At 40.5% G+C, this 18510-nt stretch overlaps 1 protein-coding gene across 1 annotated transcript in view; it reads left to right on the forward strand.

Annotated features, from left to right (window-relative positions):
* The window catches only part of rtknb (rhotekin b), a 69792-nt gene that overhangs the window by 42903 nt on the left and 8379 nt on the right, over window positions 1–18510 (forward strand). Inside the window, exon 12 of the mRNA XM_072662275.1 lies at window positions 7429–7528. Within this exon, the coding sequence (XP_072518376.1) occupies window positions 7429–7528 (100 nt within the window). The remainder of the gene's footprint in view (window positions 1–7428; window positions 7529–18510) is intronic.

The following is an 18510-nucleotide window of genomic DNA, read 5'->3' on the forward strand; positions in this document are numbered from 1 at the left end:
ACGCTCGTCTTCTGTGGATCTTAAAGGATGGCGGGTCGAGCCGAGCTGTACTTGAAGCTGGAAGGGCTTTTGACCATCGCCATCAAGTACAGAGGGGCTGTCTGGTCTAGTCTTGGCTTTGTAGGCCAGAGGCAGGGGTTTGAATCTGATGCAGGCAGCAGCTACATGAAGCTACAGTGAAGAGAACGCAGCTCAACATCTCCAAAGTTCTCCTCATGGAGTATCAATAGAAATGACCACTGGCATTCACAAAGGATGTAAAACAGTAAACATGAATACAATTTGCAGGGTTTGAGTATATATACCCGTGATTTAGTATGTAGTCAGCCACTGATAACTGAGTGAGAGACAAAATGAGAGAAAAAAAAACAAAAAATCTTATTGTAGGATTTTTAACGAATTAATTTTTTTATTTATTTTTAAATTATGGTGAAAAATAAGTACCTATGATGAAAATTACAGACCTCTCTCATCTTTCTTAGTAGGAGAACTTACAGTGGCTGACTAAATACTTTTTTGCCCCACTGTGTGTGTGTGTCTGTGTATATATATATATATATATATATATATATATATATATATATATATATATATATTACTGCACTCATACAACACAGTATTTGTCTGTATATACAAGAGTGTGTGTGAGGGTGGTATTTACCTGAAGATGCTGGGCTGAGGGTGATGAAAGAAAAGATTACAGAAGCCAGAAGCAGACAGACCAGTCTTACTGCAAACTGTCACATACATGGCAAAAAAAAACTAGCATGTATGATTGTCCCTATGAACCACCGCAGAATTCTTAACTCCGCTCAGCTTGCTTTCAAGTGTAAAGCAGGTGTTCAGTTTGTCTGAAGAAAAACTCGCTCAGCCAACTTCTTCACGTTCACGTGGTTCATTTAGGATGTACACATAAAATCATCATTAGCTAGGAATGAGCCGCCATCTGTTGCTTTGTCCTACAGCTGTCTTTGAACCCAGAAGTGGCGAAAAACAAAGGGTTAATGTCTCACAATATGCATTTATATATTTAAAAATAATAATAAAATATATTATATTTTAAATATAAAAAAATAAATATATCGTTTTTTTACATTTAAGGTATTTTGTGTCCTTTTGTGTCTTTTCTCGTGCTGTTGATGTCAGAACTCTCTAGAGGAATCTATTTCTCATAATATGTCAGTGCAGTTTAGAGAACTTCACCCTCAAACACGACGTAGCTCAACAAAAAAGCTTTAATGGAGAAAAAGCTTCACCTACTTTTTAAGAGATAAATGCATGATCAGAGGAGCAACTGTGTGTGTGTGTGTGTGTGAGAATGAGAGTTAGTTATGAGATTTAACCTATATTTCAGCATAAATAAAGTGTAATCTGCCCTCTGAGCTCAACAGCAGTGACGCTGTGTTTACATCAGTAAATGAAAGTGCTAATACATCACTAGGCTCTGTAAAGAGAGAAGGACATTCAGGCGTAAGTTGATTAATTTGCCCAAAAAAAAAAGGTTAACATGTTAACATTGACAGCACTAATAGCAACATTGAAAATTATCATCAGAAATCATCTGAAGTCAATGATTCAGCAGGTCATGATATTAATAATGCACTCTGTGTGTCCATGATTACAGGAAAGGAAGTGATAATGGGCAGAAGTGACGAACCTGCCTCTGGTGGACATGTCATGGGAACTCAGAGCAGTGTGAATTTCCTTTTGTATCAAGCAGTAAAAAAGTTGTAGCATGCCATGTTTGGTTAAATTCAACATTCCTTCTGAGATTTCATGTCCTGCAACATGACTATTGCACATGCTCACATTGCGATGGCGATGCTGAGGCTATATATTGTACCATGGTACAAATACAGACGGTGTTTAAAGCATACCAATATACCCAGCTTCATAATCCCTTTTTAAAGTAGGTTCATGTGGTACTTCCTGGTGGGAAACTCATTTCCACGATAAAGGACCACTAAAAAGCATCAGAAATACTTCCCTTACCTGCACTGAAGTGAACAGGTCAAGTGAATAACACTGATTATCTGATTATCTGATTCCAAGGGGTGGCATCTACATATTCGGCAGCATATATAGATACCTGTTAGTTCCTGAAGTCGATGTGCTGGTAATTGGATCCACTTTGACAAGACTCAAACTGGGATGTTCTAGACAACTGGGTCAGAACATTTCCAAAACATCAGGGGCAGGTCTTGGGGGTGTTCCTGCTATGCAGTGGTCAGTACCTACCAGAAGTGCTCCAAGGATGGACAACCGGTGAACTGGCCACAGGGTCATGGCCACTCAAGACTTGCTGATGTTCATGGAGGCCTCACCTCACAAAACTTGAAGGATCTGCTGCTACCGTCTTGGTGCCAGACGGTACCACAGGAGGCCTTCAGAAGTCTTGTGGAGTCCATGCCTTGACGGGTCAGAGCTGTTTATCGATGCTGATTAATGTTCATGGAGGCCTCACCTCACAATTTAAAGGACTTTAAAGATCTGCTGCGACTGTCTTGGTGCCAGATACCACAGGACTCCTTCAGAGGTCTTGCGAAATTCATGCCTTGACTGGTCTGAGCTGTTTTGGTGGCACAAGAAGGAAAGACGCAAGATTAGGCGAGTGTTTTTAATGTTATGGCTTATTGTACATAACACAGTGATGATGAAGTTTGGGAAATATTCAGATCAGCATGAAAAGAAATATGGTTTCTTTTATAAGTCAGTGAATAAGAAAGAATGAGAAGGTCACTTTTTTGGCTTTGCAGCACATTATACTACCAAGCCAGTAGAAGGCCTTGGTTAGAGGAGCAGGATTATTGCAGTAAATAAAAAAATAAAACAAATTACAGAAACATCTTTTAAAGTTGAAATGAACATTAATTAGAATGTAAAATTATTATTAGAGTAAATTATAATAAAACTGGAAATTGTTAATAAATAAGTTAAGTAACAGTAGTATTTTGGGTGGAGGCTTTCAGGAAGGCTGGCGAGAACTGCCCGTAGGTTGGCTGGTACTCTGATGTAGGTGTAGTCGTATGGGAGCAGTGGTTACCTCGTCTAATATTTGTTTTTAATTGTTTTGTTTTTCTTTGGAAGTGAGTGGAGCTCAAGAAGAACGCTATGTAGTAATATCCAGTTGTTATGGTTGTGCATTTAAACGCAGTCTGCCATTGCAGTGTTATCTGATCTATATTATTATGATTGTAAATTTGAATAGAATTTACCCCGTAGGAATGAATTGCAAGGTGCAAACGTTTGCGCACCCTTCTTTAGTCACAAAAATACAAATACACTAGTAACATCCAACCAACCAGCTGATATATTACAGCTAATCAAATGATCAGCATCATTAATTAAACTCCAGAAGTTTATATATAATATACCTTTATTTACTTTACTGCGTTTATAACCCCACAGAAATGTTGTATTGCTCTGTAATGCTGGTCCAGGTGGATTTAGTCCCCATTTTTAAATTGTATGAATATTTGTGTTTATTACACAGTAAAACACTGTGTAATTAACACAAATATTTAGAACTAACTAGCTTTAGAACTAACTCAGAAAGCTAACAAGACACATAAAACTCTGGCAACTCTGTATACTAGAATCAGGTAATGGGGTTCAAATAGGGCTGTGTGATATTGGAATTGGATATTGGAATTACAATATTTTTTTCTGCAATATATATTCCAATTAGTGGTCTAATAAAAAGTGTAATGGCATTAATCACAACAATATTCTGTGATAAATTCGGATTAATCACAAGTTAAAATGCTAGCTAACATCTTTGTATTTCTAGGGGAGAACTAATAAATTGTCTTGGAAAACCTAAAAAGTTGTCTAGAAGAATCTTATGATATCTCAGTGTAGTTTTGAGAACTTTAGCCTTGAACACGTCAAAGCTCAGATACAGATAGCTTTAATAGAGAAAATAGCATGATGTGGTTAAATTTGACATTCCTCCTCAGATTTCATGTCCTGCAACATGGCTGTTGCACATGCTCACATCGCGATGGGATGCTGAGACTGTATGTTGTGCAGCTCGACGTACAAATACACACAATGCGGATAAAACACCTGAGAACATTGATCAGAGGGCAGAGTTAAACAAAACGCAGGTGGACATGTTAACAAAGGGGTGGAGTCAGGGAGAAACAAGGGAAACTAGACCGTGGGAGAGAAAGAAAAGGGGAACCATGGCAATTCAGTTAATCAATTAGGGACCCTTCTTTACAGCGGATAGCTGAGGATTGTCTACAAAGCAGGGGCTGAAAAGAACAAATGTAAGCAGCAATGATACATGATTACTGACACATGGCTTTTACACATAGTTTAAATGTGTTAAAACAGTAATGACAATTATACACAAAGGACTAAAATAAGCATTAAAATAAATTAAATTACTTTAAATTAAATGCTTTAAAATGTACAATAAACTATGATAAAGCGAAAGGTAGAAAAACAAATATGCAAATAAAATAATCATTAAAACCTAATATAATAAAAACTTAAATCAGCAAAAATTGTTTCAGGCCGGTTGGAAGTGGCTGGACATTAATAGTTTACTAGTCACCTGAACTGTAAATGTAAGTTTACATATTTACAGTCAGTTTATTTAGAATTTAACGGTTCTGCTCTTTATAAACATATCAGGAATCTTTGGACTTTTCTCAAGAACTAATTGAAGAAAATTCTCAGGAAGATATTGGAGAATGGGGAATTAGGCCTATTGTTCTGAAGTTGTTATAGAGGCTATCACTTCTCAGCAATTTGGCTTTGGTTTGTCATCAAGCAAACGCATGTTTAAATATGAATGAATGTCTGAACAGGTAAAAGTGTGAGAATAAGTCAGATGAAGTCTGCATAGCTATTGTGGTCATTTGACACGATTATCCTCCTCCTCTATCAGCACTCGGATTAGTAGTGTTCTGTAGTAATAGGCATCAGTCATCAGTCATTTGGTCATTAGTCAAATTGCATCTCCTGTCAATCACTAGTGCAGTTTTTCTACCATTTGAAACAGAGCAGATCTCACTGATTGAGACACAATAGCTGGTCAATTCTAACACTGCATTATTTAACAGGCAATTTGAGCTTAAAAACCAGTTCGACCTCTTCGGTGTGTTACCTTTCACCTCCATGAGTTTGTTTGAGAATGCTGATCTCTGATTTAGGAGTAGTCTGGCCTGCAAAATGTTCAAATGGAAAAAAAACATTTCTGACCAACTTCATCAGCTTCAAGTTTAGCTGGAGAGTGCAGTTCCTGCAAAAAGTGTGTGCTTGCATTTTTGCAGTGTTGCGAGATCTGCTGCTTTCTGGGTGGTTGCTATTGTATAGCTTTTGGTTGCTAAGGCGTTGCTGTGGTACAGGTGTGTGGTAAAATTCGGCCCTTCCTCTCTAGAGAGTTGCCCAGGTGGTTGGACCAGAAGCTTATTCAGTGTTTGGCTAATAGAGCGATGTCCACAAACTTTTGGCTAAATTGTGGAGTGCCAGAATGGAATTAATTTGTAGTTCAACTTGGCCGCATACTATAACCATACCATTTCACTTATCCAGAAGCTCTAAACAAGCACACTAATCCGGATCCGGGCGGATGTGTCAGAGTTGGAACGGTGCGTCTTAAGAAAACAGGCGGATTAATAAAGAAGGAAATAATAACACTTAAGAAGAACAATAGTATAAGTGCCTACTGCAGTCCCACTAATACTGTATTCCTACAGTCGTCATTTATAATTGGACTGTTTTGGTTCTGGCAGAACAGTGTTTGAGCTTCATGGTTTGTCACGTCCATTTACTAAATCCTTTTTTATTCATTGTTCAATTTTTCAAGATCAAGATAAACTCAGTTTTTTTATTATATAAAAAACTTATAATATATTATAAACGTATACAAACTTATTATATTATAAGGGAACCTTTAGAATACTTTATTTTGGCCAAAGCAAGTTCCTGCCGAATTTCTAGTTATCTAGTTATCCCCACTACTAAAACAGGGCCTTCGATGAAAAGGTCAAATGTCTGCTGGACTTGTCACTGAGGAGCTGAGGAAGAACTGGTCTGTTTGGTTGAAAAAAAAGGGCGGCAAAGCTTATCTGATCTTTCTATCTGTGACCAGAACAAAATGTCTCACTTGAAGATATGTCTTCACCTTCTTCACAATAGAGGTGCTGATTGCAATGCATGGCAGTGATGATATTGTTCTTAAGAAGCTGCAGCTGCGCCAACCTCAGCTTTGTTGATAATCATCAGTGCTTGGGTTTAAAATGGGAAAGTCTGTACATTCTTTACTCAAAGTGTGCAGCAGGTTTTTACCAGATAAAATGGGATGTTTTTAGTAATGTTAAAATGCGTAGGAGACTCTATAAGTTGGCATTGGCCACACATATCTGACCCAAACTGGTCTACAGGCTGCCGGTATAGAGTATGAGGTTGTGGGGTGCATTCAATTTTGAAGGTGAATGTTTTTTCTTTTTCCCACAGAAGGACTTGGACTTGTAAAAGGGCAAAGAGTGAGAGTGTGAATAAAAGGCAGGTAACAAATAGTACTACAGTGGGCAGATTTACAGCAAAAGAATTCAGCCCTCTTAAAGCAACATTATGTAATGTTTTTACATTAAAATAACAGCTAGCAGATGGGACAAAATTGGTAAGACCTGTGCAACTCTGTGTGTATTACTGTACATCCTCAGTCCATATGCTTCTTTACCTTTCAGGGATGGTTCTGACAGATCTCTCAGCTCCACCAGAAATGCATGTGTTAAGCGTGTCCTTCAGGAGTGCCTCAAAGCATGAATTACACTTCTCGACTGTAGGTGGAGCCCAGAAGCAAACAAAGCAAATTCTCGCATAATGCTGCTTTAATATGAGTCAGATTTGTTTGGATTACAAATAAATGCTGTTAAACTAATTTGTCAAAGTCGAAATGCATTATTTTTTAGCAAATTTACTATGACTATGAAACTATGAAATGCTGCTTGTGAAAGTATTCAGCCCCTTGGTGCTGAACACTGGGCTTGGTGGTAGAACCACCTGTTGAGTTTTTCACACATTCTTCCAGGCAGACGTGCTCCAGGTTGGCTGCATGACTCTTGTAGACTTTAGGCAGTTTTGTAATACTTGATTGAATTGAGGTCTGGGCTTTGACTCCTGTGTTGCTTTGGCCTCTTACTTGGGATCATTGGGCCTAAATCACAAACTGTTCTGAAGAATGTCTTCTTAAAACCTCCTTTTAACAACATTCTTAGGTGGATTTTGGTGAATGAGGCCCATTGTCCTGCTGTAAGATTTGTCTTCGCCACAGTGTCTCCCCACAGTTTGCACCACCTATCTGTCCATCAGTTTTCACAAGATACCCAGGCCCTGTGGAGGAAAAGCCACCACCATGTTTTTATTTTGGGGTGTTTTTACACTTGCACTCTCTCTCTTTTTCTTCCCCAGTGACGCCTCCTGGTAACCCATCCAGGGACAGCCCACTACCCCAGAATTCACCTGTGTCTACGGAGATTCAGACAATGCTCTCAACCTATTACAATGACAGGTATTGCTCTCTCAACACACCACTTACAGTAATTAGAGACTTGTGTTTTGAACAATTTCCCTTATTATGTGTCATCGGATTACGGTTACTTCACTGATTTGCACACCATCAGAGCTTAGTGATGCTTATTTAGTGATATTATGTTCTGTCCTGTAGGTGGACATATTTATATTTTCCTTAATTACAGAGTATCATATATGGTTTTGGACGCATCTTAACATGTGTATCTTAATTATAAAATTCTATTGATTAAACTAGATTAGTTTTACACCGAAGCTCTACCTTTTTTACAGCTCAACTCACCCTGGTCATTTATCTCACAGGTTCCTAACATCTCCAGTTACTTTTAACTTCTTGACCTTTGCCCCCAATGACCAACGCCATGGGCATTTTCAACGGTGTAACTCTTTTGTTAAAGGCAGTCCCTGAGGCACCCCTTTGGTGCACATTGTTGCTGTATTTTCATGTGTGATCATGTTTGTGGAGGGCACTGTATTACAAATATTGTGCACATTTTATTATTTACTGATGAAAGTTGGTGGACACACACTCTTGCACAGTGAAATAGAAACAGTGGACAGTTGAAATAGTAGCATTTGTTGACTCGTACTGCTCACTGATGGGTGTTGTTAGTATACAAATGTCAACTTTGCAGAAGGAGGTAAAATCTTGTCAACTTTCAGTGGATATCAGTGGAAAAATATTTTATTCCAAATAATTTAGGAGCGATTCTATTGCATTTCTATTGGTCCGTTCATCATGGAATTCTGACACAACATAAAGAACAACGTAAAGATTCACGTTAGGTCAAAAGGTAAAAACGGCATAAAAGTGAGATACAAGGGCTTTACAGGACAGCAGCAACATACAGCACTGCACTGGGTTACCTTTAATGCCAGTGCAAAAGAAGCAAGTACATAATATGGACAAAAGTATGGAGACACCTGCTCAGAACGATTAGTATTAGTGAGAAGTGAAAGGTCAGGATGTTGGATGATAATCATCACCCACCTCATCTCCCCAACTCATCCCAAAAGTGTTGGATGGAGCTCCACCACCATCCATTATTCCAGAGAACACAGTTCTTCCACTGCTCCACAGCTCAATGCTGGGGTCTTTATTCCCTTTCTAGCCCATGTCTGACATTAGGCAGCATGGTGCCAGGAAAATAGTAGTGGAAGGCATTACTTAGAAGGGGTGTTCAGAAATATTTGGACATTGGTATTTCTGCTATTTGATCTATTCTTCTATTATTCTTCAGTTCAGTGCTTTCTCCTTCCTCAACATTCACAGCTGAGGTGCCCTAGAGCAAAGTATATTGCGTTCTTAGTAAGTGACCCTCGAATTGCTCCCCGGCCGCTCTGTATCTGTGTGTTCACTGCTGCAGATGGGCTAAACCCAACGTACTGCTGTGCAGTGGCTTTAAAGTGTGTTTCTAATCTAACCACAGTGCATCCAACAATAAAGGTAGCACAGAGCTTATTTATACATTCATAGAAAACATGGTATCTCACAGAAATTCCCAATTTCATGTTCTGATCTTGGTTACTATAATCATATTTCCGTATTATTCTGTAAAAGGCAAGAGGGCCTCTGAATAGATTGCCGATAAGATGATCAAATAATGATAAAGGGATCAATGGAGGCCAGTCTCCTTTCTTTGAGCCTATTCTTACATTCCTCACTTCTAATGGGACATGCCACACGTCACTCTCAACCCATGTCTTCGGTCATGGTTCCTGAGAAGTAATGCAGTGTGAATGACACAAATGCTCACAGATTTCTTCACACGCTGACAGATGGTGCACAGTCAACGACCCGTCTGCCCGAGCTTATAGCAACAAGTGTGCTTTGTTGGGTGGTGGGCGATCACAGTTTGCATGATGGTTGGCTTTACCTAATCCATCTCTATCACTCTTCACTTACTGCCTCTCTAACTCTTTAATCTCTCTTGCTCTTTTTTCAACAATTCCAACACATTCTTCAACCCAGACGTATAGAGTTGTTACTGTCGTGATAAATACATATATAGTTGAAGTATTTTAACTTTTTTATTATTATTATTATTTGTTTCTCGATTTTCCCCTTGTTCGTAGCTCCCCCTTGCACTAGCAGTGCTCCCGACACTAGGAGGAGAAGGACTTAACACGGCTCTTTCGATACATGCAAAGCCAGCCACCGCCTGTTTTCCAACAGCCGACACGCCGGGTTCCCAGCTCCACCCAACCAGTTAACAGACAGATGCCTGTGCCGGTCAGCATCACTTGTTGAGTGATGTGGGAAGAGAGCACGGCCGGTTGCTCTCTCCGAGACTCCAGGCCGCTGATGTCAAAGCTGCATGGCTCGGGATTTAAACTCATGACCCTCAGGCCGTAGTGGTTGCGTCTGAAACGTAACACAAAAACTGAACCTCATTATTAAGGCATTTTCCTCTAAAGCGAAAATAACAGGGTGGTATACACACACCCACACATGCCTTATTGTAAAACCCGTTGCCCCTGTAGAAGTGAGGCAACTCTGATTATGGGAATGTATGGAGCGAAAAAGTGTGAAAACAATGGAATGTAGCTGAGACTTACTATATAGAAGCAGGTCTTTACAGCAAATCGTCTTGAAAGCAATGAACGAGAGAGAGAGAGAGAGAGAGAGAGAGAGAGAAAGAGAGAGGAGGGGGGGGAATGGAAGGAATTATGGCTATGGAATGTGGCTGATGTTTTAAGCCAGGCCAACTTCTGCAGTATGCTTTGTAATTCCTCCTCTGGGCTTTACACACCTGTGCTCCGCAGCATAATTACAGGGAGCTATTTATAGATTTACAGTATATACACACTGTATAGTGGCTTGTTCAGGTGTTTGAATAATTCAGGTACTCCAGATACCCCAAACATTTGTGAACAGCCCTGAAAAAGTGAGCTTTTCTTATATCCCTTTTAACGTCAGCAGCAGCAAACGTCTAGTCAGACGTTGAGTGTGCTTTGTGCTCCTGTCCTCTCCCTCTGTCCATTTTTCAGTGTGCGGTGGTTGTCTTTCATTCTGTCTTTCAGTGTCACGCTATCTAGGCATTTCCTCTACCCATCATTCATGGACTCTTATTGGTAAAATTGGTAACACTGTGCTGTCTGCTGCAACACGTTTTATATCCATCTGTGCTTACGCCACTCTAATTATAGACAGGTATGTAAAGCCCAGAGGAGGAATTGAGGAACTAAGTTTACTGCAAAAGGAACCGGAAAGTTGTCCTGGCTTACAGCATCAGCCACATCACATAGCCATAATTCCTCCCAGACCATACTATGAACACTATGTCTTGGCAGCCTATTGGTCACACAAATGGAACAGTCTCACCAGGCTGTGTGGTTGCAGTTGTGGAGCAAAACTTTCTTGGATTTCTTGGCGGAAATGAATTATGTATAATATTTAATAACATTTTTAACGACTGACACACTAGAAATGTTCTGCCATTTTCGTGATGCTGTTTTTTTGTTTGTTTTTGGGTTTTTTTTGGTCGTTTTTATACAACATTGCATACGCGCAGAGAACAGTGGTTAAGCAGGGCCGGGAACGATACATCAGCTGCATCCTCCAAATCACCCCGAGCGTGGGCTGCGTTTCTGGGTCTGTAGATGAAATGTCACTAAGTCTGGAACAGCCTTCTGTGACGTAGTGGCTTGACAAATACAGTCTACCTTGTCTGCAGCCTAAGCTAAAGGTAGCTAATGGTTCCATAACTGCCATAAAATTACACTGTATATCAATCCTGATATGAGTAGCTGGAAACTTAAGGACAGAATGGCAGATACAGCACACTACGGCTTCACCTACTGCATGTTTTATTACATTACAGACTTATTCTACAATAGCCCACAATGACAATGTGATGTGTGGAACCTAGAGGACACTCAAATCATGAGAAACAAAATTCTCTACTCTGATGAACCAAAATTGAACCTCTTTGGCCTAAATACCAAGCATAACGTCTGGAGTGGCTAGTGCCTTCCCTACAGTAAAGCATGGTGGTGGCAGCATCATGATGTGGGGATGTTTTTTAGCAGCAGGACCAGAGCGACTAGTCCTAACATAAGAAAAGATGAAGGCAGCAAAGTTGCCAGTATCCTTGAAGACAACCTGCTCCAGACTGCTCCGGACCTCAGACTGGGTGAAGGTTTACGTTCCAGCATGACAGCGATCTGAAGAACACAGCCAAGAGAACGAAGGAGGGGCTTCAGAGAAAGTCTGTGAAACTCCTGAATCCAGTTGAACATCTGTGGAAGGAGCAGAAAATGACTGTGTACCCACACTCCCCATCCAACCTGACGGAGTTTGCAAGGATATGCCAAAAGGAATGGGCAGAAATGCCCAGAAACAAGTGTGCCAGGCTCCTAGCTTCTATCTCAAGACACCATGAAGCTGTAACTGCTGCCAAAGGGCTATGTAACCCCTAAATAACCAGTACAATTAAATAGTATATTTTCTAAAAAAGTTTTCACTTTATTGGTGAGTGTGTGTAGACGTTTGTGGATGTTTGAGGCAAAATTGAGCTCAGTCTGTTGTAGAATACGTCTCTAGTGAAGGTGAAAGGGGTGTGCAGACTTTCCAGCTCGACTGTAAATGTTAGCTAGCTAGTGCAAACAGAGACAAACGGTAATAAACTCTGAAGTGAAGAAAAGGGGAAAAGGTGAAAGTGAAAGGGACAAGCGCTCCAACCAACCATTCTAAACAGGGCTGCTAGACAGGGTGCTATGGAGCTGGATCTTCGAGGTATTTTGACCAAAGCATGTTCGGGACATTTCAAATTGAGAACCGTGTTAACATGCGGACACAGGTTAGAATACGTCACCAACATAATATGCCTTTGCACTCATGAGCTGATTAGTACTTTCATGTGCACATGCTTGTGGCTGTTTATAGGCTGCCTGCCACAGGGTGTAGGTGTGTGTCTGTGGTTGTGGGTGTGTACGTGGGTGTGGGTGTGTGGTGTTGTGTGGGTGTTAAGTGGTTTTAGCTCAAGGAAGTTCCTGATACTTCTGTCTGTTAGATCAGGATACTCTAGGAATCCAGTGCAGAGTTGTTGATCCTGTACTGTAGCGTTGACGAGAACCAGGCGGCGGCTCGTTTGATGCAAGATAACCTCTGCAATTTCTTTTCAATTAATTTGGAACAAGCTTCTGGACTTCCCCTGATAGGTGGCATATTGCATTTCCTGGAGCAAAATTAAAAGTGAAAGGCCTTTTATTTCATGTGACTGAGAGAACACTGCAGAACTGAACTCACAAAACCATGTTTGCCATGTTTGGTTCTACGTCATGTTCCAAGTCATGCTATAATGGTTGAACTTAACTTTGCTCAAGGAATGCAAATTTCTGACTGGGCTGTGCTTACAGTAAATCCAACCCAACTGGTTGGATGCCAAAACCCTCATCTATCACAGAACTAATAACTGTAACTGCATGTTGGCAAAAAAAAGAAAAAGAAAAAAGTGGTGCACGCTGGGTGTATTCGGACACAACACCCGAATCTCGCAATGGACATTCCGTATGTTGTATTCGAAGCTTTGAACATGCACTGTATGAGGAAAAGTATTGGGACACCTGCTTGTTCAACATTTCTTCTTAAATCAAGTGTATCTGTCTTTTGTTGGAGTTACTGTCTCTACTGTCCAGGGAGGAAAGCTTTCTACAAGATTTTAGAGGAGCATTGCTGTGAGGATTTGATTACATTCAGTGATGAGAGCTTTAGAGAGGTAGATCCCAGATAGATGGATAGATCCCAGACTCATGCCAGAAGTATTGGAAGGGGCACCATCCATCATTCCAGAGAACACAGCTCTTCCACTGCTCCACAGCTCAATGCTGGGTTGCTTTATACCCCTCTAGCCCATGCCTGCATTAGGCAGCATGGTGCTAATAAAGGGGTGTTTGGTAGTTCCCAAATCCCACTAGGCCTTCTCTGAAAGCCTAGATGATTCTGAAGGTTCCCCACTACTATATTTTTTACCTTCCAGTGGGATAACCTTCTACATGCTAGATGATTAAGATTGTAGTAGCTCTTGTTATCCTGTTAGTAAAAGTATGGGTATGTCTGTTTGTAAGTACAAGACGAAATAAGAAAAAGAGTTTTATTGTTATGAATGTTTTCATAATCCCCTCCCAGGGTTATGAAACTAGGTGAGTTAGTGGTCGTCTGGCATTTAAATCAACCCTTAAATGCATAGATGTCCTTCCAACCTTTGGAATCAGATGTTGTTTTATTTTATGCACATTAATAGCTAAATAACTAACATATACATTTAAATATTTTGAACTAGACACCCGTCTTAAATGTTTTCTCAGATATTTAGAGCTTACTACGGCTGTCTGGCCCAGCTGCCCTGCTTCCATTACAGACTATAATAAAGTTTAGATAGACTCACAATCTTCTGCTGTTATTATTAGCATTACCACCAATAACCATCATCATTTTAATCATTATTCGGACCATTCTCTATTATAGATCAGCACACCTTTTTTTTTTTTTTTTTTTTTTTATATATATATTTTTTATTACTGGTTCATGTAAAGCTGCTGTGTGACAATGTAAGGTGTTTACTACACAAATATATTTGAAACAAGTATTTCTTAATAGAGTAATCATGTATTGTTTACAGTCAAGGTTTTAGCCTCTGAATGTGATCATCCCTTTTATAATATGAGGCTTAATTAGTAGCAGTTATTTCTTTGTAACTACTCAGAGTAATATAAGGAAACACTTCTGCTTCTTTTGGATGGTTCTTGGATTTAGTGTTCTTTTACAGATTTGTATCTTCTTACTGATTATTGTAAACAAGTAAGATATTACAGTGATTATGATTTGGTTTATAAAATATTGAAAACTATAATTCTACATTGGGTTATCTCCACAACCCACAACATACATTTCATACAAACTGATCTACAATCTGCAAAAACATTCTAAACCCATAGGCTGCATTAATATGGAGCTGGTCCCCCTTTGCTTTGCAGCTCTACCAGCAGCAGCAGGTCTGGAGCTCTGCAGTTATTGAGTCAGTTGGAGGCTTTTCTACATTATGAGAAAAGTCTGAGCTCAGCACTCGGCCCTGACCCCGCTCTGTAACTTTACGTGGTCGGACACTCGGTGGACGCTGAGCTGCTCTCTGTGAGCTGTTCCTCCTAAACTCTTCCACTGTTCAATAATAACACCCCTCACAGCTGATGGAGGAAGATATAGGAGGGAAGGTCTAAATTTCTCCAGCTGACTTGTTGTTGTTGTTGGTGCAGCGGTGTCTCCTATTACATACAGAACCACGCTGGAGTTCAGTGAGCTCTTTACACCTGTAGCAATGTGACTTAATGAATCCTCTGAATTGAGTGTCCCAATACTTTTGTCAATATATATACACACACACAGGAATATGAGTCACAAGCGTCTCTGGAAAGATCATGCTTTGGCTATGGGAGGTATGTGCAAACAAGGAAGAGACTCGGAATTAAAGTCGTGTGAATGTATGAAGCGTCGGGCTGGAAATCACCAGAGATTTCTCAATACTGATAATGATACCAATGCTAACTATGCAGATACCAATTCCTATACAATACTTTCCTTGTTGCCTACTTTTAAATCATAAACGATAGATGTGCTTAATCCAGAAATCCAGAGTGTTATGTTCAATAAGTGAGTATACACTTGAGTGGAACAAGGGCTAGGTGGGTTCCAGGTGGGCATGTGTTGTTACTGGGACCCAGTTGGGCTTCCCAAACTACCCACACTAATGTCACACGGGTGTAGTAATTCCCCATGTGCAGTGTTGGGGACATGTTTGGGACAGATGGGGACATATGTAAATCCTTCATGGTCCCATTACTGAGACCCTTGTAAGACCCTTGTTGGCTTCCATATGTGGGGTCAACAGAACTTTCTGGTTCACAGTTGCGCCCACCTGTTTTCTAATTCCACTTATTTGCTGACAAAAAAACACCCAGCAGAGGTGTGTGCACCCCTATAACATGCCCATGTGTGACCTGTATGGTTGTCCCAACTGTGAACCAGTAAAGTTCTGTCCATGGTCCCATTACTGACCATTGTGAGACCCTTGTTGGCCTTTATATAGGTGGGGTCAACATGGAAACCATGGACAGAACTGTCTGGTTTCCAGTTTGGCCAACCATACAGGTCACTTGTGGGCATGTTATATGGGTACACACACCTCTGCTGGGTGTTTTTTGTCAGCGAATAAGTGGACATTGAAAAAGACGGAGTACAGAAAGTGCCCTGTGAATCCTTCATTGCTTCCATCAGTTTCTTCAGCTCTGATTCTGCGGAGACATTTTGTCTTTTTGATTACATGGAAATCTGATCAATCTGATGAAGAACAAGTCAAGAACACTGAGTACAGGTGGGGCGATACACTTTGCATACCGTTCTTTGGTTGCAGACATGTGAAAGTGATTGTCATAGCGAGTAACAAGACAATTAAACTCGACAAATACATGCAAGCTCCCGTGACCATCAAAACAACAGGCTGTGAGGGAGAGATGCCAAGTGATTTCTCCTTCATTCCATAGATGTACACAAAGGACATGACTGCAATGGCTGACATTATGCTGATGAACGTCAGACAGGGATTACAGCCAGCAAAACCCCACCACTCCCCACCTCACCTGTGTAGTTCCTAATCTGTATTTGACTGGTCTTACATATATATATATATATATATATATATATATATATATATATATATATATATATATATATATATATATATATAAATATAAATATATGCTAGATGTCCAAATGTTTGTGGACACCCCTTCGAATGAATGCATTCAGCTACTTAAAATTGCACCCATTGCTGACACAGATGTGCAAGCTTGTCAGGCGTGGGCTAGAGGGGTATAAAGCCCCCCAGCATGACAGCTGTGGAGCAGTGGAAGTACTGTGTTCTCTGAAATGATGGTTGGTGCTCCATCCAATACTTTTGGGATGAGTGGGGGAGTTGGGGATGAGATGGGGTGATGATAATCCATCACCAACGCTCTTGTCACTAAATTTAGCAGGGCCTGAATTTCAGTGCGGGATTGCGGGAATTGCGCACTATTTCTTCTATTCCCGCAATTTTAGCTTTAATAATGCGGGAAACTCCCGCACACAATTACAGCAAAAATGATCCCGGTTTGGATTGTGAGACGGACGGATGGACCGCGCGTACTGGAAGCTGCACTCGGCGCGCTCACTCCTCCTCTGTCTACAGAGCTACGAGAAACTTTTGCTTTAGAGGCATTTCTCCCGGTCAACTTTCAGAACCAACACAGTCCCTGATAAGAACTTGAGGCACACAAACATGGAACGCTGGCTAAAACGCAAATCTCCATCGTCTGAAACTGAACCCGCTCAGAAAAAGGCACCGGAACCCGAACGGACTCGCACAAGCAGCAGCGTTAACGAAGCCAATCCACAGGATTCACAGACAGGTGACGGCACCAAACTAAAGCAGCAGGCCAAAGATAAGTTTCAGGCCAATTGGCCAAGAATATATCCTTGGCTTGAACTTAATAGCGGTGAAATGAGCTGCTCGATTTGTAAAATGTACGGTGCTGCGCCTTTTACCAGCCGATGCTACAAAACGTGGACTTTAAGTGGCCACTCGGACAGTGTTTCTCATACAGCAGCACTGAAGAGAAAGCTTGATGGCCAACGCTATTGAAGTTGCGCAGCTGCAGTGTGAGGAAGAAATAACGGGGCTTCTCAAAACTGCTTACTTTATTGCAGAAAACGAACTGGCTAATTCAAAATTTGGGCATCTCGTTAAATTCATGAAAGAGATGGAGTGTCCTTCTTTTAAAAACCTGAAAACTGAAATGTCAAGTTATGGAAGCTACACTAATGAGAAAGGTGTAGCAGAAATGCACCAAGCTATTGCAAGTGCACTTGTGGAAGATGTTGACAAAGCTGTGCTAAAAAGCCTTGTGTTTTCTTTAGTACTGGACGAGTCCACAGACATAAGCAACATGAAGCGACTTATAACATATGTAAGGTACATGGATGACAACAAGATAAAAACGAAATTGTTCAGGAACTCTGAAATTGTTGATGGAAGAGCAGACACCATTTTTGAGGATATTAAGCAATTGCTGGCACAGTTTCAGCACACAAAACAGCCGTAAAACGTTGAAAAAAGTTTTTTAAAAAGTTCTTAAATTTACTGACTTATAACAAGCCTCACCAATCTGATGCTCATTTCAGAGCTTGACCCCTTCCAGAGAGCAGTTGGAATGTTTGTGTTTTTTGATATTGATTTTTGGAGTACAAGAAAAATAGAAAACTACAAAAGAAAGACCAAGGAGAGGACATCAGGGTAGAGAAGAACCAAGAGACAAGTTACAGCAATGTCTATAGTTCAGCGAATATCTTAAGTTGAAGCACAGCAACAAAACTCTTAAAAAGGACAAGGTAAGACCTGTAGTTCAGCTCACCAGTAGTATCCCCCCCAAAATGTAGAAATCCCCCTTATGTGACACATTTAAGGGGGGAATTCCCCCCCATTTTGAAAAATGAATTTCAGGCCCTGTTTAGTCAAACCATTACAGCAATGTTGCTCTAAAATCTAGTAGAACGTATTCTCTCGATAGTAGAGACAGTTACTCCAACAAAAGCAGGATAAACTCTTGTTTAATAGCCTTGATTTCAGTAGAAGCAATGAATGAGCAGGCGTCCCAATACTTTTGCCTAGACTAGACAAGCTGTGTTTGTGTGTGTGCATTTGTACATTTGTCAGCAATTGGTGCGACTTAAAGTAGTTGAATGCATTCATTAGAAGGGGTGTCCACAAACATTTGGACATATGGGGAATCAAGGAAAGTATTGTTTAGAAATTGGTATGAAAGTTAAGGTATCGGCAGTATTGGTATCCGAGCCTTTTCCAGGTTTGCACGTACAGTGGGGCTAAAAAGTATTTAGTCAGCCACTGATTGTGCAAGTTCTCCTACTTA

This window comes from Salminus brasiliensis, chromosome 18 (genome assembly GCF_030463535.1).
Source record: "Salminus brasiliensis chromosome 18, fSalBra1.hap2, whole genome shotgun sequence".
In the NCBI taxonomy this organism is placed as follows: Eukaryota; Metazoa; Chordata; class Actinopteri; order Characiformes; family Bryconidae; genus Salminus; species Salminus brasiliensis.